Source organism: Trichosurus vulpecula, chromosome 4, assembly GCF_011100635.1.
Source record: "Trichosurus vulpecula isolate mTriVul1 chromosome 4, mTriVul1.pri, whole genome shotgun sequence".
Taxonomy (NCBI): domain Eukaryota; kingdom Metazoa; phylum Chordata; class Mammalia; order Diprotodontia; family Phalangeridae; genus Trichosurus; species Trichosurus vulpecula.
The window spans coordinates 54,508,109-54,535,119 of NC_050576.1; the positions used below are offsets into that span (position 1 = coordinate 54,508,109).

Below are 27,011 nucleotides of genomic sequence, written 5' to 3' on the forward strand. Positions count from 1 at the left end.
CTTTGTTCCAGGTACCATGCTAGTTCTGAGGAGTTTAATTTAAACTAACTCTAGTTTTCTCTGCCAAGAAGTATGATCTTTGCACTGGAAATGAGAATTTAAATGGTTACAAAGCTTTAATCCCCACAATAAATTAGGAGACAGGAAGAGAACACCTCATTACCCTTGATGGGTTCAAGTCACCTGGTCCAGATGGACTACATCCTCGGGTGCTAAAAGAACTGCTTCCCTCTGTGCTCTGGCCATCCTCCTCAGCCACACCCCATGAGAACTCTGGATCCCTGGGCTCAGATAGTGGAGCCTTTACCGTATCTTATGCAGATCCAGGCTGCAGGCCATCCACTTCCCAGCTGTTGCCACCCAATGTGCACACTTACCTTCTCCGCTTTCTAGCTTCCTTATGTGTTGTCTTCTTCCATTAGATTATGAATTCCTTATGTACAGGAACTGTTAAGTTTGCTTGTAGTTGTATCTCCAGTGCTTAGTACAGTGGCTTAGCACATAGTAAATGCTTAATAAATGCTTATTCATTCATACGTATGATTACTCCACCACTGTATCCTGACAGTGTTAAAAATTGTGGAAAATGCGAGGGATACCACAGTGTTAGAGAAGGGTAGATGTCCTGATTCTCCAAAAAGGGAAGAAGGCGTATATAAATTACTTGCCAGTGAGTTTGATTTTAATTCTTGGAAAAAATTCTAGAATAGATCATTAAAGTGATGGCAACTGGACATCTAACACAGGAAGCAGTAATTACAAGCAACCACCTTCACTTCAAGGACTGGTCATGCCAGACTAACGCTTCCCTTTTTTTGACAGGATTATTAAAATGGACAATCCGAGGAAGCCTTAAATATAGTTTGCCCCAATTTTAGCAAAGCATTCACTAAAATATTTCATACAATTCTTGGAGAAATAAGGACTGAACAATAATACAATTAGATGGCTTTGAAACTTAAAAATTTAAAATACAAAGAGAGTACTTAGTGGTTTATTGGAATTGTTTCTATTGGAGTACCTCAGGGATCTTTGGTTGACTCTGTGCTATTTTACCAATAACCTATACAGACATACATGGCATACTCACCAAATGTGTAGATAACACAAAGCTGGGCCTGTTAGTGAATGCTGGATGTCAGGATCCAAGAAGATCTTAACAAGCTGGAATATTGGTCCACTGATCTAAGAACATGAAATTCAGCAGGGATACGTGTAAAGTCTTACACTAGAGTTCAAAAAAATTAACTTCACAGATATTGAGTTGGGGACAATTGGCTAGATAGATGTTTGGGGATGGGTTGTTAATTTTTTTGTTTCATTTTTGAAAAAGATTTGTGGGTTTTAATATGAGTCAGCAGTGTGTTTTACATAGCAGCCCCAAAAAAACTAATGTTCTCTTGAATTGTATTAACAGAGGAATAGCTCACAAGAATAAGGAGGTGAGGTGATGGTTCCACTGTACTCTCCCATAGTCACACAATGTATGAAATCATTGTGTTCCTTTATGGGTGCCACAGTTTAAGAAAAACATCAATAACCTGGAAAGCATCCTAAGAAACCCAACCGATATGACTAAACGGCTTGAGTCTGTCTCATGTGAGTATCAGTTGAAGGAACTGAGTACATTTGGCCTAGGAAAGAAAAAGAAGTAGAGAGAACATGATGGATGTCATCAAGTATTTTAAAGGCTGCTATGGGAGAGGAGACAGATTAGATTTGTTCTTTTTGCTTTGATGGGCAAACCCAGTAACAGTAGGTGGAAGAATAGATTTAGACTTGATGTCAGGAAAGGCTTCCTAGCGATGAGAGCTGTCCAAAAATAAAAAGAGCTGCTTCAGAGAGTGCTAAGATCTGCCATCATTTAGAGGCTTCCTAGCAGACTGAATAGCTGCGTGGGCTCGTCATAGGAGGGGTTACTTGGGAGGATCATTTGGACTAGATGGCCGGTGTCGTCCCATCCAACTCTAAAATTTTGTGATTCTATATTTCACCATATTGTTTTTGGCCTCTGATGGAGTTTATCTAGAAAAAAGTAAGCAGACCAAATAATCAATAAACCTTTTTTAAATACCTACTAGTGCCAGGTACTGAGCTAAATGCTGAGGATGCAAAAAGAAGCAAAAGTCAGTCCCTGCCCTTGAGGAGCTCACAGTTTTAAGGAGTGGGGGGAGACAATAAGTAAATAAATGTATACAAACAAGCTATGTACTGGATAAATAGCAAATAATTGACAGAGGGTTGGGAAAGGCTTCCTGTAGAATGGGATTTTAGTAGGAAGTTAATAGGTGGACATGAGGGAAAGTATTCCAAGGCATAGGAGACAACTGGAGAAAATGTCCAGAGCTGAGAAACAGAGTATATTGTTTGTGGAACATCCAGGAAGCCAGTATCACTGGATTAAAGAGTATGTATCAGGGAGTAAGGTGTGAGGAGATTAGAAGGGGAGTTATGAAGGGCTTTGAAAGCCAAGCAGAAGACTTTTTATTTGATCCTGGAGGTGATAGGGAGCCGCTGGAGTTTATGGCGGTGGTCAGGGGAGTGTTAGGGAGGAGGATGTGAAATGGGGGAGAGAGTGCAAATCATGAATTGATTAGGCCATATTTTAACATGTTTTTGACATATGTTGAAGGTCTTTGTGCCGAGCATTTTAAGCCTTATCTGGGAGAAACAGTACCAAACTGGTAGGGCTTAATATTTTTTTTAATGTCAAATGTGATAAAATTCAAGGCAAACTTGAAATCCATTACACTGTTTTTCCTACGTGAACAGTAAATCAGATCCAAGAGCAGAGTTTATCCCCTCCTTAAAATGCTGCATCATCGAGGTCTCTTGCGCTGCCCTCTAAATCTTGGGAGTTAGTTCCAGATAAAAGAGCTTACATTTAGCAGGTTCACAAGTATGTTAAGATTACCTAATGCCTATTAACCTTTAAATGTAAGCGGTGATTGCATTTTATAGTTGCTTTGGGTTTGTAATGTCCAATCTTAGAGTGTGTTGTAGCTTTTTGTACCTAGGTGATAGTTTGACTAGTGCTTATAGATGAGCTCATAGTATGAAAGTCACAAGGCACCAGTGGACTGTGGAACAAGCTGGGTAAGTTCAGGCTTGCATTCTGTGTTGTGAAAAGCTTTGGGGGGGTGGGAGGATGCCCATCAATTTGGGAAATGGCTGAACAAGTTATAGTATGTGATTGTGGTGGAATACTACTATGCTATAAGAAATGATGAGCTCAGTGATCTTAGCAAAACATGGGAAGACTTGCATAATATAATGAAGAATGAAATGAGCAGAACCAAGAGAAGATTGTATACAGTAACAGCAATATTGTTTTAACAACCACTTTGAGCAAATAAGTCATTTTGACCATTTTAAATACCCAAATTAACTGCAAAGGGAATATGAAAAAAGATCTGCATCCAGATAAAGAACTGATAAATAGAAGTACACATATATACCTATTTTTGTCTAATGGTAGCCATCTTGGGGGGGGTGGAGAAAAAAGGAGAAAAAAATTTTATATAAATAAATTTAGTATATATGTAAATGGAATAGCAAATTGTACATAATAGATTTTCAGTTTCACATGCAATCTTTTTTTATACTGTGTTATGGAAATTCTTGTTGTATCCCATAAATTAAAAATAAAGTAACTTTTAAAAAAAGAAAGAAAGAAACCATAGCCCATCACTCTACATACATCTAAGCCATAAGCCATACCCAGGCTGCATCATCTGGTCTTTCCAATAAAAAGATTTACCCAGTTATTTGCCACCCACTTTATTAGCTATTGTGGCGAATTCTGTCATTTTACCTAGGAAGGGTCACCGAGTTCTAATTTTTATTAAAAAAAAAAAACAATAAGAACATGTGAAGGAACCTGGTGAGAAGTACTCACTTGTAAGCAACTGATTCTGGGAGGTTTTCATGGTAATAAAAGATACATTAACAGCTGAACACATTTCCCCAACAGTAGGTGATTTTCTGAGGCCATGAAGAAGACTTATTGCCATTTTTCCTCTTTGGCATTGTGTTATCTTTGTGATAATGATCTCTTGCTACCCCTCTTTATGACTACATATTAATCAACCTTTCTGCTATGGCAAAAGCCATGGAACTCAGGAAGCTCTGGAAAATGTCATTAAAAATAAACAAATTTTTCATTGTTTCCAGTGTAGCAGCTTCCTCTAGAGTATTTCACATCTTCTTTAATGTGAGTCTCGGTCACACCTGGTTAACAGTAGAAATACTCCGTCGTTGTATATTATCTTTCATCAAAACCCATCAGTAGCTCTATGAACTCATTCATTAACTCTTTTACACTAGCACCAGAATCATTTAGCAGATAAAAGATGAGCCATAGAGAGCACATTTGACCCATAGAGTTCATCAGTAGAAGAATAAGGAATAAAACCCAGAAGACTCATACCTATGTCTGCCATATGCACTGGACTAGATTATAGGTCTGTAGCAGGGAGAGATGTCAGATAGAATCTGGCTTAACCCCCTCCTTTGGCAGATTATAAAACTGGGGCCTGGGAACAGTGCCTCCTTTTAGTTTTTGATGGATTGAAAGGTTTATGGGAGAATTTTTCTTAATGACTGTCTGTACATTTAGAAATTGAGCCTATCTCTTGTAGAGATCAGCTTTCCAGATGAAGAAATTAATAACATAAGGAACTAGGGTTCAGTTTAACTAGCCATGTGACCTTAGATAAGTCACTTTATCCTCTTATAGATTGCTTCCAACTTTGTGAATATATAAGACACATGGAGGCAATGTTTGACTTGCTCTCTGCATACAGTATGACACTCCATTTTTCTATAGGAAAGCTGTACACAGGCATTTTCCCATCTGTCTCTGATTCATATTGAACCCACAAGCAGATGTGGCTTGTCATTCTGTATGCTGCCTAGCCAGGGCAAACTAAGTGTCTAGACTCTGTCTCTTTATTGTTGAATCAGTAGTCTTCCTTTTCATCCTCCCTTCTGCTTTGGAATGGGGAGACCATAAAAGACCCCTGTTCTTTGCCCTGGCCTTCTCTCTTGAGTAGCCACGGGGCAGCCAAACCAAAAGGCAGGAATAGAGACTTGAGGCACCTAGACTTGAATCAGAATTGGTGAAATGGAGAAGCAGGGAGGAAGTAAGCCGCTGTGCTAAAGCAAGACACAACTTTGAAATGCAAGAAGTGCTTATACGTTATCAGATGCAAACAGACATAGCAGCTCATCCGTCAGGATTTTTTGGCACACTGTTTAGGACAGCTTACCTGTATGTAGCCATCTGCAATTATGTAAAGAGGGTGATGTAGAATGTTTACATTATCTGTTTTGGAATCTGTTTTGCTTTTCTTGGTGGCAGTCTTAGGCATGAGAGTACTTAGACTTTGAAGGAAATATTACAAATACTAGCTGTTATGATTGCTGTTGTTATGTTGTGTCACTCATTTTATTCAATGAGAATTTTCAATCGCCCATTATATGTATTGTCATGCTAGAAGCTTGAGTCTAGCAATATGCATTTGAGATAAGGAAAGGTCCCTACCATCATGGAACTTCCACTCTAAGAGGAGAATAAGCCACAAGCATTGATAACTATAATATACACTATTTCATGATAGATCCATTAGAAACTATGTCAGAGTCAAAGGGAGGTTTCTCCCAGTCTTCCACCTAAGTTGGTTTATGCAAAATCCCACATGACCTCAGAAGCTGCAGGCACACATTATCTTTAATGAAGGTCATAAACATTTATTTAATTGAACATAACTGAATGCATCAAGGAACTTTAGAGAGAACACTGCATGATAACATGGGCCTGATCCATAGGACCAAAGTTTCCCTGGAAAGTGTCTGCTTTTGCAGTGTCACTGAAGCCTCATAGTGACTGCATCATTCAGGAGCGTGAGAAATTCCTTGGAGTTAAAAAGAAAATTATATACTAGATGGTTCATCTATCAAAGCTACAACCCAGAATCTGTGGGAATTGGGTTTCCAAGTTGTTCTCAGATAGCATATGTGTTACATTCCTCAGGATGACCAGGAGCAAGTTTTGACTCTTAATGACATTTATGTTCACAGCCAAATGGAGTATTGGGGTGTGATATTTGCCCATCTCTGCCCATTGTTCATCTTTCATTTGGATTTTTCCACGTGGCAAATCTTGGCCTTTGTCTTTTTAAGATTCTGTGCTTAAGAAATGTGTATTTGTGCATTTTCTTTGAAGATGTCACAAATCCATACCTACTTTTCAATCCAGCTGCTACTGCCCTGTTTCAGACTCTTCTCCCCTCTGTCCTGTGCCCTTAGTATAACTGAGTCCTGGGTCCAGCTTTTCCCATTCCCATTCCAGTCTATCCTATACACCGATTCCAAAATAGTCTTTCTAAAACACAGCTCTAGATATGTTTCTTCCTATGCCAAGAAAACCTTTTACTGTTTCCCCATTGCCTTTTGAATAAGGTCCAAACTCCTCCACCCCAGCTTACCTTTCCATCTATATATTCCACCACTCCCTCATATTAACCCTACATTTAATTCAATTTTAGTTAGTTATCTATTCCCTGAACAAGCCCTGTACTTATCTGCTTTTATGTCTTTGTTCACATTATTCCTTCTACCCAAAAATCTCCCTTTCCCAGGTCTCCATTCTTGACTGTCACATTCCGCTCAGTTCAAGCATTTATTAAGTACTTGCTGTGTGCTGGACATTCCTCTAGTAAGGATACAAAGACAATTTATAAGAACCCAGTTCTCCAGGAACTACAATTCTGTTATAACAGAAATACTACCTGTTCTCCAAAGCCTGGGTCAGAAGCGTCTCTTTCACAAAGCTCTCCTGGATTGCCCATCAGAAATAGTGTCTCCTTCCTCTGTATTTCTCTAGTCCCTTTCTCAAGACATCTTTTGTTGCACCCATCCATCCATCACCCCAGTTAGATTGTAGGAACAGTCTAATTGTGTTTGGGAAAAGGGCATGTTCTTACTCATTTTGGATCCTTTATAGCTTCTAGCACAGTCTTGCAACTAGTTAGGTGATTAGTAAATGTTTGTTTAATTGAATTAGTGAAGTTGTACCTCTAAGTGTCATCATTCACTATTCCTCACCCCAGCATCCTTGACCTCAACAACAAATCAAATGTGAAGTAAAAACTGATTATTTAGGGGATAAGTTCACTAATTTTTTTTAACATAATCAAGTTCTTCAGAAGTTTTCCTGAAGGACTAGAGCATCAATCCAAATTTGGAAATCATGGACTACTTTTCTTTATGTGCCAGTCTTTTTATTCCATTGTATTCATGAAATGTCTGTCTCATTTGCTGACGTTGACCTGTTTTTACGATCGGATTACTAAACTATGAAACTATAAAGTACCCTTTATACAGTCTAGATTTTACAACTATTTTAATTATAAATTAAATCTACTAACTTATAATGACTGAAATATTTTTGCAGTTTTTTCTTAAATTATAGTAATTCTTTATAAATTAGGGGGGGGAAAGGATCTGCTTATCAATCACTGATTCCTTTATAATTGTGATAGCCAGCATCTGGCTGGAAGATAAGGACAGAGAACAGATGAACCACATGTTCTGTTAAAAAATAAAAGTTATTTTTTTTATGGCACACAGAATAATTGCATAGCCTTAACATAGGTGGTTAGCATCGATTTGATTCCCTTGGAAATTAATATCATGTCAAATTCTTAGATTAAGAGTAATGCATCCCTGGGTTTGTAGGCTTCTTTGTTCGTGCATAGCAGTTCTCTGAATGGAAAATTCTCAAGATGTACAGAGTGGTATAGCCAGTGACCACAGGCCTTCTCCATCTCCTAGTGTTTGTATGTAAATTCACCAAGCCAGAATGTTTCCATACTTGTCAGTTCTTCCTGTCTACTCAAGTATAAGTACCTGCCTCAAAACCCCAGTCATACTTTCTTATCTGAACCACCAGGGCAAGTAAGTATCCAGTTCCTCATTAAGTGTCCTCTCCAGTTTGGTTACAAATAGCACACCAACTTGGTCACCTTTCCTAATACTTTTCCTCTTTCCAAATGCTTTTATCAGGATAAGTTAATCTCCATGAATTGAGTCAGATGGCATTGATGGATGTTGTTGTCAAATACAAATCAATTATTTCAGTTCTGGAATTATTTTTCAGATAGTCTGCTTCTAAATACAACTTCAGAAATATGTTCACTGTAATATATTTACAATATGGTGCTTCACACATACACGTAAGGTTAAATTGAATTGAAATGGACTGCCTTGTCCGAAAGATATACTTAATGATTTTCATTTTTTTAAACAAATAAAGTCTTGTATGACCAACACCTTATTAAACTGCAGTTAAGAATGAGATGAATTAGCCATCTCAGATTCTTAAAACATATATGGCCTTTTGCTTCCAGAGGCTTGTTAATGTAGTTTGACTGCATGCAGAGCTGCATGTTGCAAAGCTTAAAGGGAGCAATAAAACTATTTATAAATCCAGACACCTTTACAGGAGACCCGTTTCCTTGGTTTCACTTATGTAATCCTGCAAAACTATCAGCTGTAGGTAACTGAGGGAAGTAAACACAAGGAACTACTCAGTATCTCAGCTTTTCTGGACATTAGGTGATTGAAAAGCAGCCAAGTCTAATGCAGACTGAGAAGTGCTGACGTTTCAGTGGAGAAAATGAGGCTCAGAATAGCGCTGTCTCAAGGATATTGGCCTTCAGGAACATTTAGTCACTTGTGAGTTGGGCTCCCAGCCTTTTGGTCTCCCTCCTCCCTGCCCCCAACCACTTACTACTTCACTGTGTGGACAGTGACATCAGACGTGAATACTGTCCAAGCAGCTTCTGCATCGGGACTAGTTGGGGGCCCTCATCGTAACAAGAGTAGTTGACTGTTAGTTTGACAAGAAGGGCCCGTGTTGTGATAGTGCTTTATTTACACAATGCACCCCATTAATAGAATTTGCCATATTCTTTCTGACCTTTTACCCTAAGGTGGATGTGATATCCTGTCATTCATTTTCTTTTTTTTTCCTCTAATCAGTTATATAATTATCAGAGCAACTTCTTCATCACATCCTTCTTTCTTCTATCATGGATACTGGGAGAGAAAGATTACAGAGTCCGGGTTGTTGAAGTAGACGTTCAGGGTGTTGCCCAGTGTGTGAGCGATACTAATCTGTTTGACTGCTTTTTACACTCTTTCTTGTCTTTCAAAGGCCTAGCCACAGCCTCCTATTACTGACTTTTCTGCCACCTGAAACACTGATGTAATTCTTGCCAAACTGATACAAATTTATAATCAGTAGTTATCTTTAAGTTCAAGTTTCTTACACAGAGAAAGCAATTTTTTTGTAGTATTAGTAACATCGAATATATTAGAAGCAGGACAGTTGAGCTGCGGAAGCAGGAAGCCAGCAGTTGCTGCCGGTAGTCCTAGTGAGGTCACCAGTCCTTCTCTCACCTTTAGGCTACCAGGAAGCAGCAGCACATGAAAGCAAGCCATGTGGGCTCTATTCTTTGAGAGGATGTTGTCAAACTGAGCTTCATTTTGTGACTGCAGAGCAGTTAGACTGCATGATCCCTAAGGACCCTTCCCACCCTACATCCTGTTAACCCTTGGTCTTGTATGTCCAGTAGCATGGGATAAAGTGTGACTCTGGAATCAAGAGGACCCAGGTTTGAATCCTGCCTCCCAGCATTGCTAGATGGGACCATTGGCAAATCACTTAATATCTCTGATCCTCAGTTTCTCCCCCTGTCAAATGAGGGTGGTAATAATTTAATACTTCAAAGGGTTCTGAGATTCAAACAAGATAATATATGTAACATGCTTTCAAAACTTAAAGCAGTATATAAATGTCAGCTTTATTAATGATAATTACTGTTGTTGGAAGGAGGGAGAGAAAACGATAGAGGTGAGATCTCAGTGGCACAGAAGTGCAGCTGCAGAGAGTCAGATAGTGTGCTGTGGCTTCCCCCACATTAGGAGTATCACTTGGACTCAAGACAAAGCAGACAGCAAAGGCAGGGGCTGTGATGTCACTGTCACTTTGATGGCAGCTGCATTCTTGAAAATACTTTTGATCCCTTCCTTACCCTCTCAGGCTTGGCTGTGTGAACCCAAAGTAGAAGGCGCTTGACAGGTCTGCCTCCTGTTTTAGGGACTGATTCTACATTTATCAGCTTTGACAGTAATAAATGGTACTACTGATGCAGCTCTTCTCCAAAGGAGATTTGAGAGTTATGTTTCAATAAGGTTTGCTAGACCCAGACTATCTTAGCTCTATTCTACATTTTAACTCCACCAAGAATGTTTCACAGAATTACTGATAGTGTGAAATAGGTCACTGCCCCAAACAGAGAGGTTGTTAAATATATCTGTAAGCACTAGTTGGCCAGTCTCCCCACTCTTCAGACCTAAAAGGCCATCTTCTGTGGTGTGGATCACACAGAAGGTAACCAGGACATATCTACCCCAATCTTTCTTTGTATTTCTCTTTATCAATAAGAATCAAATTCACAGGTACGGTATATACAGTATACATTTTTTTATGTTGTCCACAAGAATAAAATGAGACACTTGTGAGACTTTACTGAAATCCAAATATGTCATTTATAGCATTCCCTGATTACCGATCTAGTAACCCTATCAGAAATTAAATGATTTAAGCTTGTTGTGATTTGTTCTTAGTAAACTCATGGTGACTCCTAATCTCACCATATCATTTTATAAATATGCATAACCTACTCATGTAAGACAGTTTAGGATTTGAAAGACCTATTTAACATTTCCTCTTTAAAAAACAATTGCCAGTCTTCAGGCTTCTGACACCTGTTTCAAGATGTTATTCTAAGAAATGTTTGGGCAGAGTAGCCATGAACAATGTAGCTCTTTCTGTGTTGGATGGTATTTGCTGGTGGGGGCAGGTGGGGGTGAGAAAACAATTTGTAGATTTATTCATTCAACAACTGTTTATTAGTCACATAACATATTCAAAATACTGTTGTAGGTGCTGAGGGAGACACAGGTATGATCAAAACATGGTCCCTGCCTCATTGAGCTTGATCTCAAACACAATTTGAACTATATGCTTGGGGGGGGGTTTGGGGGGGGTGCTATTGGGATAGTATTTTAACTCAACAGTAGCAAAATTAATAGAATATTACTGAATCTGTCTTGATGGTGTCAGATGAGTTTTAGGTAATGCGAGAGGTCTTCTAAATATGTGTTTGGTTTTGTCACCGTCGAATGTCAGATTCCTGACAGCTTTGGACACACCTTCAATATTTGGTTGATCGCAGTGAGTATTATGGTTAAAAAGTAGCACATGGTGTATGCAGACCTTAAAGCACACCATACAATTTAGTCATGATATTTGTTATTATTACTGTTGAAAGAAAGCAAAGGGGGAAGGAAAAATGGAAATGAAAAGAGCCAAATGCAACTTGTGTGTGACAGAAACTGTCCTTCGCTCTTCCTCACGTATTACTTTCTGTCCCTAGTCAGTTTCCATGTCTTTGCATAGTCTCCCCAGCCTGGAATGCACTCTCGCTCCACCTCTCTCTCTTAGAATCCCTCACTTCCTGCAAGGTGCAACTTAAGCGTCACCTTCTACACCAGATCTTAATGGGTCCTCATCCCCTTCCTCCCATTACGGATGCCCATCTTCCCCAGCTGCCTTTCACTTAACTACTTTGTACACGTTCTGTGTGTATACATACACGTACGCGTTGTCTCCTCTGATAAAACATAAGCTCCTTGAGAGTAGCAATTTTCACTTTTTAATAAGATCTCTTCAGTACCTAGCACATACTAGGCACTTAAATGCTTAATCCTTGTTCATGTTTGATAGCGTGAGCTGTTGGCCTTGCCTTGGTCAATGGATTCACATTAAAACTTCCAGCAGTGTCATAATGGTATTCAACAGCATCACCGAGTTTCACTTACCATGATTAATTTAACCAAGACTTGTTCTTTTTATACATCTTACATCGCACACCAGTACCTACCTGGTTTGTTTTCATGATATTAATTGAGGTAATCAACTATATAGTAATCAAATATAAATTGGTGTTAAAAAAAATCAGCGTGAAGAAAATGAATAACAGACCTTCTAGTCCCCTTTTGTTTGTCGCTCTTTCAGGAGTTTATTAAGACAAAGTATTTCTCTGCACTTCTACACAGTTATGATCTCAGGTAATAAACATTTTAAAAGCATAGGCAGAAATCCTGAGGAGGAATAGCCAAGTTCCAGAGAGAACTGGAGTTTTCTAAACACCAGAAGTACTAAAACTGTTACTGAGTTATCCAGTTAAACTGGAATAGACTTATTTCACCTTAGATTGCCTTCTGAAGCCTAGACTTCAACTACCAAGTCTCTCCTATTAGTCAGTGAAGAAAACGCTCTTTAAGAGAGGCAGGCTGGCACTATGGAAGGAACCTTGGACTGAGGACCCAAAGCTCCAGATTCAAATCCTGGCTTTATTCATGTCTCCCTTGTGTTCTAGTACAAGTCACCTCTCCTTTCTGAGCCTCAATTTCCTCATTTGTAAAATGAATGGACTGTATTCAGTGATATCTGAGGTTCCTTACAGCTCCAAATCAATGGAGTATTTTCTGGACTAGTTTTTGTGAGAAGATGATCTTCACAGGACCTCTAGATGGACCTGACCCTCAATTTTTATTTGCATTCTTCATTTCCTTTACAAATGTGTGACCATTCTGCCTCACCTTGATGGTAAGCTTCTCTTAACTCCTTGTAAAGCCAGCTATAGGGCTTCCCCCCATTTCCCTCATTCAGGACATCTTAGGTGGTCTTAATCTCCTCTCCTAGGAACCTTTTCACTTGATCAATATAGTCACAAGTGATGAGAGGGATATATAATACTAGCAGGGTTTAGAAGGATTTTGACCCAGGATGCTCTCATTGGAGGAGGGGCAAATATCTTGTGAGGGAGGGCATCCATGGTGCCCACCACTCTCGAAGTTGGCCTTGCATTCCTGGACTGACCCATCATGCTGCACCCAGACCAAATGCCCTCCACCACTACCAAGTCCTGGTCACTGTTGTGTCCCTCTTGAAGAACAGCCTTCCCCACCTCCCAAAGGTTCACGTCCCTGATGCCTGTTCTCTCATTGTAAGATGTTCCATCACCCCACTGATTATCCAGTATCATACAGAAAGGCCAACCCATCACCCAACTTCATATGCACAAGGCAAAGATTCTTGTACTGAGTGTAGGGTACACATCTCAGAAATTCTGAACTGGTGATGAGTGAAATTTAGGGTATCACGTGGAGTGCTCGTTAAATCTTGTGTGTGTGTGTGTGTGTATTTTTAATTTTAAACATAATTTTTGTAAAACAGTCATACTCAGTTGTTTGCCTTAAAGATTTTGGTTTGCCTATTAGTCATCTCCCAAAGGGATCATCCTGCAGTCTCTTGGCAGGCTGCCTTTATTCTTCTGTTGTGTGTTCACAGGCTATTCTGAATCCCACAGTGCTTGGGGGTTTTTCCACCTCTAGTGGTCAGACATTTTCTCTGGCTTTTCCCATTCCTGTGAGAATTAAAAGTCAAATTTTATTGCTGATATTTGAAGTCTGATATTTCATGTTTTTCTCCTTATTTGTTTGCTTGGTTTGCCATTGATTTACACTCATATTTTATACTTTTCTGACTCATTTGACCTGTTCTTCATCTCAGTCCTTTGAGTTTAGAGGGCTTGGAAGAACTCGTCAGCAAGCCAGCACTAGGCTGTGACCATTCACACCAAATGAGTGCTGCCCAAACGTGGAGACCTTTCTAATTCTAGTCAAGAAACTTGACCTTCACCACTCGATCTGCCTCATTAATCATCTCACCAGATACTGTCATCGACATTATTATTCAACATGGAGATATGCTTACTGTCCTCAGAACCTATCTCAAAGCTTTGTGCTCTGATGCTTGTTTGCTGCCTATCATCAGAAAGTATTTCCATTCTAATGTTATTCCCTTTCTTACTTGGCTACAACAAACTAAAAATTATAAGGAACAGGGCTAGCCCCAAGAAAAATTGGAAACTATTTCCCAAAAGGCCCCTCCCCCTTCCAATTATCCCGCTCCCCCAAGCTTTCCCCTTCTTTCTCCCTTCCTCCGGCTCCCACCCTGCAGTAACCTAGCCAGTATGGTGTGAGGAAAGCCTCCCAGAAACCTGAAAGTGCTATATAAAAATGGGAGTTAGTTTTGGTGTCTTCATTTACCCAGAGGTATCAATGACTGATAAACTCTGGATATGTCAATGCCCCGTGAGCCTTAAATTAAAGGGATGAAACTCCAGGAGTGAGATTTCAGGAGTCTGCCAGCAAATAGAAGACTGCTGGGAAGGAACACAGGAACCTTCGTGGTGCCCCAGAAAACCTGCTGCAGGCACCACAGGGCCTCAAGGCCACATGTGGCCCTCTAGGTCCTCAAGTTCGGCCCTTTGACTTCATAAAAGGAGTTGTTCTGTAAAACTTGGACTCAGTCAAAAGGCTGCACCTGAGGACCTAGAAGGCCACATGTGGCCTCAAAGCCACAGGTTCCCCACCCTTGCATCACACCATAAAGTTCAGCCCTGGAGCCCAGGCTTTGCAGTCCTTGGTTAGCTTCTTAGTAATTCTTGTGCCTTAGAACTAATCCAGTGGGCCTTCACGTTTAACACAGGGACATTTTTTTTCTCCCTCTCCTGCCACCCCTACCAGGAAACCCCCCAATTTGAGGTACCAAGCCTCTGAACCTTCCTGATCCCCAAGCATGTTTGCCTCCCTGGGTTTAGAAATCTGCCAAATTACTAATTACCTTTCCTATCTTTTCTTCTGCCACTGTTAAGTAGATTCCTAGTTCTAGCATCCACTCCCTCTTCCACTTCTTATCCATGCCACCGCATAGGTCAGACCACAGTGGTGCAAATTTTGGTGACTGGAAGTGCATATAAAATATTTCTAATTGAGTGATATTTATATTCTAAACCAGGGTCAGCAGACTGCAGCTAATGGGTCAAATATGGCCTGCTCCTTTTTTTTGTATGGCCCATGAGCTAAGGATGGTTATTACATTTTTAAGTGTTAGAAAAAAAATTCAAAAGAAGAATAATATTTTGTGACATGTGAAAATTTTCAGCATCCATAAATAAAGTTTTATTGGAACACAGCCACACTTATTCATTTGCACGTTGTCTCTCGCTGCTTTTATGCTCCAGCTGCAGAGTTGAGAAGTTACGACAGACCATATGTGGTGCTGTCATCAGTTTGCACTAGGGTACACTAGGGTACTATAGTGATGCAGTTATAACTTGATAGCATCTTCACTGCCACGCATATTGCCATGCCATGCCATTTTTTTTATTACCAGTACATACCCATCGTGTCAAAACAAGAAAAGAAGAGAAAAATGGATTTTGAATATCACACTTCTAAGGCACAGTGGAATGTGGGTTATTTTGTTATTGGAAAGCACCTTTTTGTGATGCAATGTGCTAAAAGATTACAATATATGGCAACATTACTGGACTGTCTTCATCATGATATTCCCAACTCACAGGAAAACAATGGTTAGAAAAATTAAAAAATTTAAGATGGAATATTTCATCACAGCAGAATTTCCTGAGGAAAAATTAAAAATGAAAATGAGGCTGCGACCACAGTAAGTTCCCTACTGGCTTATTTGTTAGCCAAGCAAGGAAAGCCAATTCACCAAATCACGTTTGATTGCAACAGCCTAAGAAATTTGTCCAGAGAAAATAAACTTATTTAAGACTATTGTCCTTTCAGCTCAATTAAAATCACATACTAGTGGATTGATATCAGTGTTTGGCAGTACATATCTGGGTGAAAAATCATTTTTAGAGATGAAATGTAAAATTTTATTACAGATAAGCATTAACAAATGACCATTTTCAACCATTTTTGATAAGGAACAATAACTTTGATCTCCAATTAAGCAAAATGTTATCTCCATCCCCCCCCCCCAAAAAGAATTCCATTCTTCTCATTAGTAAACCTGTATTAGCCAAAGAAGTGATTATTATTATTATTATTATATTTTTAATTTCATTAAATTTTGTGGAAATGTGTTTTCTCTCATCATATAAATACCTACATAATATCTCCAATTTTGTCACTATCTGAGTCTACAGAAAATGTTTACTGACCCTGTTCTAAACAATTCTTTAGCCACAGTCTCAGCCTGGAGTATCTCTTTCTTCATTCCACTCTCCTCTTTCAACTACCTTGGGTTCTCTGGATGGAGCTCATTGGCCTATTCCATTCTAAAATGCCATGTTCCCTCTCATCCAATCAAAGAAGCTCCTGTTGTGTTGGTAGACATTTGATACTCTACAGGTGTTACTACATAATTACCCAGCCCAGTGGGAACTGGGATGATTACATATGATAAAAGTTTTATTTAATCATACCAAAAATAGAACACAACAGCCCTCTGTCAACTCTTCTGCCTTTTCAAAAACAGACCTGCTGTGCAAAGTCAATCTACTCAGTCCTAATGGGTGTTCTCCCTCTGGTTAAACTAACATAACCTATGGCCTTCACTCTAACACTTCTGTAGTTCACTTTGTCAAAAGGTAAAGTTTGCCTTGGGCCTTGTCTAGCCAGAATTTATTAAAGTACCTTAGTTTTCTTGGTTCTGCTCATTTTGCTCTTCATTATTTCCTGCAAGTCTATCTTCCCATGTTTTTCTAAGATCATGGAGCTCCTCATTTCTTATAGCACAGTAGTATTCCATCCCAATCATATCCCATAACTTATTCAGCCCTTCCCCATTTGGTGGACATCCCTGTAATTTCTGCCTCTTTACCACCACAAAGAGAGCTGCTGTAAAAATTGCAGAACATAGGTTCTTTTCCTTTTTCCCTGATCATCTTGGGAAACAGATCTAGTCGTGGTATTGCTGCATCTGAGGGTATAGGCAATTTAATAACAACAATATTGTTCTGACAACAGCTTTGAGCTAATAAGTCATTTTGACTATTATAAATACCCAAAATTATCTGTAAAAGACATATGAAGAAAGACACCATCTCCACCCAGAGAAAGAACTGATAAATAGAGGTGTGTGTATATATATATATATATATATATATATATATATATATATATATATATATATATATATAGAATAGTTTTACATATATATACCTATTTGTGTCTAATGGTAGCCATCTGTAGGCTGGGAAAGGGAAGGAAGAAGAAAAGGAAATAAAAGAAATGTACGTGGTAACTCTATTATATATTTAAAAGGAATAGCAAGTTGTACATACTAGATTTTCAGTTTCACATGCAAAAAAATAAAAATAAAATAAAGTACTTTAGTTTAAGGCAGTCCCACAGCACTTTCATGTAATTTTATTTGAATAACACAGATCACAATGAATTTTTAGCCCTCTACCTGGACACAGATCAGTCACGTTTCCTATTCAGAAGGGATACCTTGAATTCAACTTGAAGCATCACCCTCCTTTTGGATGTTTTCTAGTTATGATATCGATCTCCTTGCCCCAAGGAGTTGTTACAGTTGGAAGAAGGGGCCAGGAAAGCCACTTAAAGTGGACTCTGACTAGCTTGAATCCAACTCTGCTGTAGCTTAAAGTCTCACTGATGTTCTCATCACAACTGACTGAGGTTAGAGATCCTCATTCAGAAGATTTACAGCTGGGAGAGGCTTTAGAGATTGATCCAGCCCCTCCATTTTACAGAAGAGGAAGTCAAGGCCTAGGGAGGTGAAGTCACTGAGAGCACATGGTCACGTAGGTAGAGAGTGGTAGAACCCAGATTCCTTGACTCCAAAGTGAATGCATCACACTTGGCCTCTAGCCCTCCCTCCGTGGTGTGGCCCCTCAGCTTCACATCCTGGCTGTGTGGTTGCTTATTGATATTTAGGAAGAGGCGAGGGAGAGGGGAGGTGGGGGGCAGTTATCACCAAGCTTTAGCCATTCTGGGCACATTTAATTTAATGACTTCTGCAGGTGGCTTTGCTATATGAAAAGACCTAGTCTGATCCTAAACTGTCATCTGGATTCAGAGTTAATCCAGGAAAGCAGTAAAAATTAGTAATATGTATTACATGTCTCTGATCCATGTGTTTTCCATTAACTGCTATTCTATGCTTTGGGACACACTAAAAAGAAGGAAAAACCAACAACCAGAAACTCATTTCAGTTGTGCTTAGGCGATGGGTGAGGGGAAGGAACCTCAGTTCCAAAAGAAAATGATTGACAAGGTCCCTTGAAATCTGAGCTCAGTCACATGCTCCCCCCAAAATGACAACACATTAGCAAATTGCCTTTGTTTCTTCCATCTCCTTGTCTTTGAAAAAGAAAGCACTTGTTCCAAATAAGTTAGCTAATTAGAGGAAGACGAATTTAATTCTGTAAATATAAAGCACATCAGCTGATAGATGTTATAGAAGTCCAAGAATTAGGGAATCTTGGTTAGGTTTACATTTCTGTTACTCAAATGAGGAGTAATTTAGTCTTCACGTACATGTAGGGTTAACTGAGATATAGCTATCCAGCTGTTCTCCATTTCCACTGACAATGGAAACAGAAGGAAATTGACAAAAAATAATAAAGTTTAAAGCTAACCACACTTGTTAGCATTAGAATAGGTCACCAGTTTAAAGTGGCAGAAATGTATCTTCCAACGGTCTTTAGCGATAAAATAAATCATCTGCCCAGGAGGGTCTAGGGGCAGGGTGCTGGATTAAATGATTTCTCTTAGGTCTTGAACAAGCCTTATGACTCGACTCTGTTATCCTGTGCTATTTAACCTGCCTAGGTGACTTCAGCTCAATGTTTACGTTTCTCAAAGTATAATGGGGATAGTAACACCTGTCTGATTGGTAAGGTGTTGAGCCCTCTCTGAAGAGGCAATTCGCTGGTAATGAAGGAGTACTGGAGATCCAGAGACCTGGATCCCTGTGCCAGGTCAGACACTAGCTGAGTGCCCATGGGTTAGTCACTTCACTTGTCTAATCCTTAGTTTCCTCATCCATAAAATAAAGGTCATAACGTTTGTGCTTCCTAATTCACAGTGTTGTCGTGAAACAGTTTGTAAAGCGCCACAGAGAAGTGGGTTGTTGTTCTGTACTAAGTAGCATCAGGCTGGACAAAACCAGTGTCGGCGATTGGAGCCAGTGACAGTGTAGTTGGCAGCAGTTCTGCAGCTGAAGAGCTTAGGAAGGAAGCCCTACAGGCATGGGGCTGTACTTCTGGGCAGGGTATACATGCCTTTTCCTTTCTAGTAGAAGCTATTGCAACTGCCGTAAGCCCAGATTGAGGGAAGGAGAAGGGCACAGGCATTTATTAAGCACCTTTCCCGAGTCTGGCACTGTGCTAAGCACTTCTTAGATGTCTCACTGGAGGTAAGGTGCTGTTATTATGCCCATTTCACTGTTGAAGAAAGGACGTTGACAAGTTAAATGACTTGCCAAATAGAGGGAAGAACATTAGAAGACAAAGTACTTGCCTTGGCTGCTCCTCTGCGCAGCAGGACATTGAAGGGAAGGACCAGAGTGTGATAATATCTTTATAATACTTTAAGCTCTTAATGAAAAAATGCCATGTGTTTTATAATTCTGTCCAAATGGATCTATGATCTTATCATTCTGAATGTTTCCTCCAATGATGGACATCCCATCCTATCAGTGCTTGCCCCTATACAAAAGACTCCTGACCATGACCTCCCATAAGTTTATCATAGGTCAAAGGAGGCACACTTCCTTCTTTTCTTCTCACATTACAGGAACACCATGGAACACTTGGGCTGTCTGCCTGTTATGCTTCAGCCTCACCATGTGACCACTCCATCTTTTTCACTCATAAATTGCCATACTACCATTAAATAAGTCCTTTAGGTTGACTAATTCTCAGATCACTAGGTTGCACTGAAATAGCTAAGGGTCAAAAACTGAATTTATAATACAGGCTTCCTCTAGATTTGTAATGTTGGCCACATAATTTTTAGAAGAAAGGAGAAAGGATAGTGAGAAAAAAATGAAAATATTTTAAAATATACCACTCTTATCTCAAGGAAATCCAACAGCTAATTAAAATGTATACTGATTACACATGACCTTGATAAGGAGTAATACTCTGCATCTGCTAACACTTGCTCTTGTTGTTTCTAACATCAAAAATTCTGGCTTAAAAGCATAAGAGGGAATCTGAGATGCCATGTTAATAGCCAGTATTCCTTTAGGCTCACACATCTTGTAGATTTGATATTGTTTTACCATTTGTAAAATAATTATTTATAATTCAAATGAGCAGTAGGCCCAAGTGAAGTATGGACTAAAAAGCTGACTACCCAGAACCAACAAACAGAGCCACATTGGGGGTAATTAGGTTTATCCCAACAGAGCCTCAGAGTTCAGTCATGGAGGGGTGGGAGGAATGTAATTCTTGAATTATATTTTATTTTTTTCAGTTAGTAAAAATCTGTCTTCTCACCCTACCACCCCAAAACTTCATTCACACTTGAGAACTAAAGATTTGTTGTCTCATTCTGCACTTTGAATCCTTTGCTTCTCTAAAGGACAGTGGATGGCATGTTTCCTCATTACTCCCTTAGTTCGGTCATTACACTGATTAAGAATTCTTGATTCTTTCAGAGTTGTTTGTCGTTATGATATTTCTGTCCTTTCAAATTTATTCTCCTGATTCTGTTCACTTTACTCTGTTTCAGTTCTTACAAGTCTTCTGAAGTTTCTCTGAAAACATGCCTTCATCATTTCTCACAACACAAAAGCGGTCTATCACATTTACATACTATAACTTGTTTGTCCATTCCCCAATTTATAAGCACTCCTTCTGATTACAATTCTTTGCCACCTCAAATTGTTATATTGTGTGCATTCTTAGAGTGTGTTTTGCTTAGTACTAATCCCTCTCCCTTACTCTGTCCTTTCCCTTTTCCTCTTTCCCTCCAATCTCTCTATTTGAATGAAATGTATTTCTGTACCCAACTGTGTATATTTATTTTTCCTTCTTTTAACCAGTTCAGATGAGAATGAGGTTCAAGAGTCATCTGCTCTCCCTTCCCCCTCTTCCTTGTTTATATAAGTGTCTTTTTTTTATGTATTCTTATGCAACCTAACTATGTGATATAATTTTCCCTAACCTTTGTTTCCCTCCCACCCTTCTCCAGTGTATTCCTCTTCCCCTTTCTTTCCATTTTTCTCTTAAGATCATCAAGACATAATAGAATTACTCCTTGGCCTTGTCTAATTTGACTCCCACTATGAATCCCAATGATGATAGAATTCAAAGGGGATACATGTATCATCTCCCTATTTTTGAATGTGAGAAATTGATTCTTACTTAGTCCCTGATTATTCATATTTACCTTTTTGTGTTTTTTTTTAACTTCACAGTTTCTCCGCAGCTCTGGTCTTTTCATCAGGAATACCTACAAGTCTTCTATTTCATTCAAAGTCCATTTTTTCCATTGTAGGACTATGCTCAGTTTTGCTTGGGAAATTATTCTTTACTGGAAGCACATATCCTTTGCCTTCTAGAATATCACATCTTAAGTTCTCTACTCCTTTATACTGGTGGCAGCTAAATAGTATGTGATCCTCCACACATGAATTCATTGTTTCTGGCTGCTTGCAGTACTTTTTCTTTGACCTGGAAAGCTCTGGATTATGGCAATAATGTTTCTGGGAGTTTTCATTTTGTTTTTTGTTTGTTTATTTGTTTTTCCAGGAGGTAACTTGTGTATTCTTTCTGCTTTCACTTTACCTTCTGGTTCTAAGAGATTTGGGCAGTTTTCTAAGAACACTTGAAATAGGATATCAGGGCTGGGCTTTTTTGGTCGTGGTTAAGTCTTTTTGACTTTGTTTTAATGTTTCTTGTCTCATGGAGTCATTGGCTTCTATTTGGCCCATTCTCATTTTCAGGGAGCTTGTTGCTTGGACAAAGTTTTGTATCTCTTGTGCCAATCAGTCCCTTTTCAGTTCCTTCTTCCATAGCTCTTGTTTCTTTTCCATTTTTTTTCTTAAGTGCTTTCATTTAGTTTATAAAAATCATTTTTAGCTTTAAAATTCTTACTTCATTTCTTCCAGGAATTCTAGTTGAGTTTGTGCCCAAGCTATGTTTTACTCTGAGGCATTGTTTGTAGGTATTTTGAGTCATTTTTTTTTTTTTGCTTTTGCATCTCAAACATCCCTGTGACCATTCTACCTCACCATTCTTCCAGCCTATTTCCTGACTTTGGACTTTATATTAGGGCTTGACTCTGCCACATTTCTGGAAGGAAGGTCTGAGATGGTCCTGTTGCTGCTTTTTTTTGTGGTATTAAGTTTGTTGTATTCCAGAATCTCAGGGACAGTCTAGAGATCTACAGGTTTTTCAAAGCAATCTGATCCAGGGCAAAGTCTGATTGCTATCCCTCTATTCTGAGTGCAGCAGGTTCCTCACCTAAGTTTTTGGTTAAAACAGTTAGAATCTTGCTGGACTCAGTTCCTGTCAGCCAACTGGGAAGTTCTACTGGTTCATGGTGACATAACTGCAGGCTTCTCTTTGGTCTGGCAGTCCTCCCCTGGGAGGCTGCAGGCTAGGCTAGATACTGGAACTGAGATCCTGCTCACCTCCTATGATCAGACCCACATCTCTGCTGTTTGCTTCTGAACTTCCTCCTTTCTCATTACACCCCTAGGACCTCCCTACCCATGAGCACCACCCCCTGGCACAGGTTCCCTTCTCAGTCCACTCTGGATCTGTGACCTAGAATTGGATAGTGGGTGACAAAGTTACCAGTTTGTACCAGTGCAGCTCTGGTGGTGCCCAGTGTCTGAGAAGTCCTCTTACCTTGAGACGGAGCCTCTCCCTGTGTAGAAGTTCGAAGTGCTCCATCATGCTTCTGGCTCAACTCCATACCTAGTATCCACAGACCTGTCTGTCTGTCTCCCTAGGCCTAGCTGGGCCAGACAAAGGACTCCCTGTGCCTTTTTCAGGATTTCCCCATCAGGATTCAAGCTATGCGTTTTCTAGGTCTGGTTGGAAGAGTTTTATGGACAGGAGCTTGGCTACATTGCTTCCTGATGCTCTGCCATCTTGGATCCCAAATATGTGTATTTTTTAAGACAAAGAAAAAAAAGGTATTTTTTACTATTCCCTACATCAAGGCTGTCCAAACACGGGCCGTGTGTCCCCATGCAGCCCGCCTGTGCCCACCACAAGCACAGAAATCGACACAAATGCTTTAGTTAAAGCATTTATGTCAATTTCCATGCCTGTAGTAAACACAGGCAGGCTGCATAAAATCGCACTGCGGGCCACATGTGGCCCACGGGCCGCACTTTGGACAGCCCTACCCTACAAAATAGGACTTCCCACCTGGATATCTTAAATTTTAGAAATAAGCTTTTATTTTAATCTTAAAATCCTGTAACACCTTTTCCCCTCCCCACCTTGATGCCAGATGTGAAAATGTACAGAACCTTTGAAGCTAAAATTAAGAATTCTAGATTGGAACATTGTTCATTCAAGAAGAGAAGCTATATCTCCAGGAAGGAGGCTGAATTGGCCGTCAGATGCCTTGAAGCTGTCATTGAGCCTTTAGTTATTATCTTATCTTTTGTATTCATAATTAGAAGTGTGCTGATGAAAGTAGAAATTTTACTAATGAATGAGAAGCCATGAGATGACAACAAAGGTCTCTTTTTCTCACTCACATGTTGTACCAGTCTTCCAGACAATTGTTACTTCTGTTTCTTTTGAGTTTTTTCCAAGGTCAATGCTTTCCATTTCCACACTTCCTTCAAGATCCCCCTTTCTCTTCATTGTTCTAATTGTATATCTTGCCATTATATACCAAATGAAGTCCAAGTTCTCAAGGACCTCCAAATTCCAGTTCCAGCTTTACTTCTCCATGTTTCTCTTCATGTACTCTTATGTTTCAGCCAAAGTAATGACAAAAACCACGTGTCTGTGTGTGTGTGTGTATTTGTATAACTACAATATTATGTAAAGGCATTACAGAGGGGCAAAGCAAAGTACCGAATGAATTTGAAGAGGAAAGCTCATTACTGACCTGGGAGAACATGGAGAAGATGGCATATGAATTGGGCTTTATAAGGTAGAAAGAAGTTAGACAAGCAAAGAAGGGGAAGAGGCATTATACTAGGCAACTGTTAGTGTAATGGATATTCTGCTAAGAGGCTGTGACCAAGGGTGCAGAGTGGGTTGTGCTCAGAGGATAGAAAGGAGTTCAGTTATGCTTGAGCATAGAGTTCATGTAAAGGAATAACAGGACAGGAGGCTGGAAAGGTCCAGGATGAGTCTGGCTTATGGAAGCCTTTGAACTTCAGATGCAGGATGTTAACTTGGATTTAGTAAGAAGTAGGAAGTGACTGAATACTTGGGATAATTACAAGTAATATAAAATATATAAAATTAATATAAAATCATTATTTTATTAATCTTAATTAAATTAGTAACAAAATTTTATATTAAATAATAATTATATGTATTAGTATAACAATATAAACATATATAAAATTAATATGAAAATATATAAATTAACATGAAAATAAATAATTATACAGATAACTCAGATATCCATAAAACTTTTAAGATTTACAAAGCATTGTGAACACTGTGAGATAGGCAGTACAGACAGTATTGCTCCCTCTATGCTGATGATGAAATGAAGGCTCAGAGAACATCCGTTACTCCCTTTTGGTTAGAGCCAGAGCTGGGAATCAAGCCAGGACCCTCTCATTCAATCAGACTGTGGCCAGTAAAGATTTATTGAGTGCCTGGTCTGTGCCAGGCACTGTGTTAAGCCCTGGGTAGACAAAAAAAAGGCATGAGACAGGCTCTGCCCTCAAGGAGCTCACCATATAAAGGAGGAAGCCACTGCATAAAAAGAAGCTGACAGGAAGAGGTTACCCAGTCTAAGAGCCCGAAGAAGTCCTGTCACTAGGATGGAAAATAATTTGAAGAGGTGTGCATTTCATGAATGTTTTCATCCTGTAAGATGGTGAATCTCTGGAGATGATGAAATTCAGGAAGTCATCTGGGTAGGAAATGATGAGGTGAATTCCCCAGTGACCTCATTAAATGGTAGAGGATTAGGGAAGAGCTCTCCAGTGTCCAGCCCCCTCTACAATCAGAGGGAGAATGGGGCCCCAGGGCCAGAGGGTACTGAGGAAGTGTGAGTTTCACAGTTGATTTCATCTTGCAGAATGATGAGTATCTGGAGAGGGTGAAATCCAGGAGGTCAAGTAGGTGGGAAGTGGTATCCCAAGACCAGTATCTTTGTTTCGATACCATCTATCTCCCATTTACAATAATGTATGGGAACAGAAGCAGTGTGTATTAAATTTGGCTGTGGTGCTGTCCCTTAACTGTGCCAATGAAGCACTTGTAGAAATTGAAATTTTGAAGTGGTTATGAGTTGCAGCTGTGGTGGCGTGTTAGGGGTAAGGTTAAATGTCAGTAGCTGGTGAAATTCCTCCATACCCATGAGGATGTGTTTCACAAGTTTTTCCCTTTTCATTTCATTTACATCCTTAGTGCTGTAAACTCATCACAAAATTATGAGTTCCGATAACTATCTTCTTCATGCTTTCTTCCCTGCAGAGAATGTAATCAATGGGCAGGATTATGAAGTGATGATGCAGATTGACTGTGAAGTGATGGACACCAGAATCCTCCACATCAAGAGTTCGGCTGTTCCTCCCTACCTCAGAGATCATCAGAGGAATCAGACCAGCAGCTACTTTGGCTCTCCACCAGCTGCCCCAGAGGCGACGGCCCATGTTGTCAGTGCGATCACTGAGTCTGTGCAGTAGGCAGCTGATGTGCCTGCTGCCACAGACCTCCACAGCCAGATTGGTGATGGGCCGCATGTCAGACAAGCACATCTTGCTGCTCTCTTTTTGGCAGGCAGTTTAGTATTGCCCGGTGATATAATTCAGTGTCTACCTAGGGGAATGATAGGTGAGGGAGCAAAGGAGGAACGCTTTTGTTTTCCAGCAGCCTTACTGTCACACAGGTGGTGCGAGGGCAGCCTGGCGAGATATTTCAGAGGCAAACTCAGTCCTTGGTTCCTCCAGTGCTACCCTTCAGAGCGCTTCTGTACTTCCTGGGTGTTCTTGCCATTCGATCCTCATCTTGTGTTTAAATAGATATCTCCTTCTTTCACATCAGCTTCCTCTCCCCTCCCTCCCTGAGGCATGTCCAGTGTGGCTACACTTGATTTGGGGAAATGTCGTCTTACTACACATGATGTATGTAGCAAAGTGATGTAACTGCCCCTTCTAGGGCTGGTATTTATCCAAATGACGGGTCTCAAAACCTAGCAGCTGAAAGTACTCAGCTACTACTAAATTGTATTGAAAACACTCAAAACAAGCTTGCTTTTGATCCAAGCTGAAGGTAAAGTGGAAGAGCCCTCGGTTGGTAACTTCTAACCTTAGTGGAATCTGTTGTTCATATTTCATATCCACCTCTAAAAGTCTGATGCTACACTTAAAAGCTGCCTGATGTTGCACGGGTGGTATGGTGGGGAACAGAAAACATGCTGATTTGAAAGAATGAAATTTCTTTTGTCTCACTAATGATTTGAAAATGAGAGAACTACAGGAAAATTTAATGTGGAGAATGGAGGAAGAAATAGCTAAAGTAATAAAAGTTTTTAAAGCTGTGAAAATATTTGGGGGCACTCTAAAATAAAAACTTAGCTTTAATATAGCTTCATTAAATTAATTCACAGGGAGTGTTTGCATGTGCTCTGGTCTTCTCTTCAATGATATCTTATACAGATCCACAAGGCCTGCAGAAAAATACCTCATTGTATTTGTTGGGAAAGATTGGGGTGGGGTGGGGGGTGGGAGGGAGAGTGTTCTGAGTATTGCACTGATAGCAGGTCCAAGTGATAAGTATCGGTGTGGCTTATAACTAGGCGAGCCAGAAGCTGTTTCTTCTGAAAACTAATAGATTGTTTGCTTATTTCAGGAAAAG

General features: G+C 39.7%; 1 protein-coding gene across 1 annotated transcript in view; it reads left to right on the forward strand.

Annotated features, from left to right (window-relative positions):
- ATF6 (activating transcription factor 6) overlaps positions 1-26,766 on the forward strand; it is a 210,106-nt gene extending 183,340 nt beyond the window's left edge. The window contains exon 16 of the mRNA XM_036753691.1: positions 25,629-26,766. Within this exon, the coding sequence (XP_036609586.1) occupies positions 25,629-25,840 (212 nt within the window). The 3' untranslated portion in view covers positions 25,841-26,766. The remainder of the gene's footprint in view (positions 1-25,628) is intronic.
- Positions 26,767-27,011: the final 245 nt, after the last annotated feature.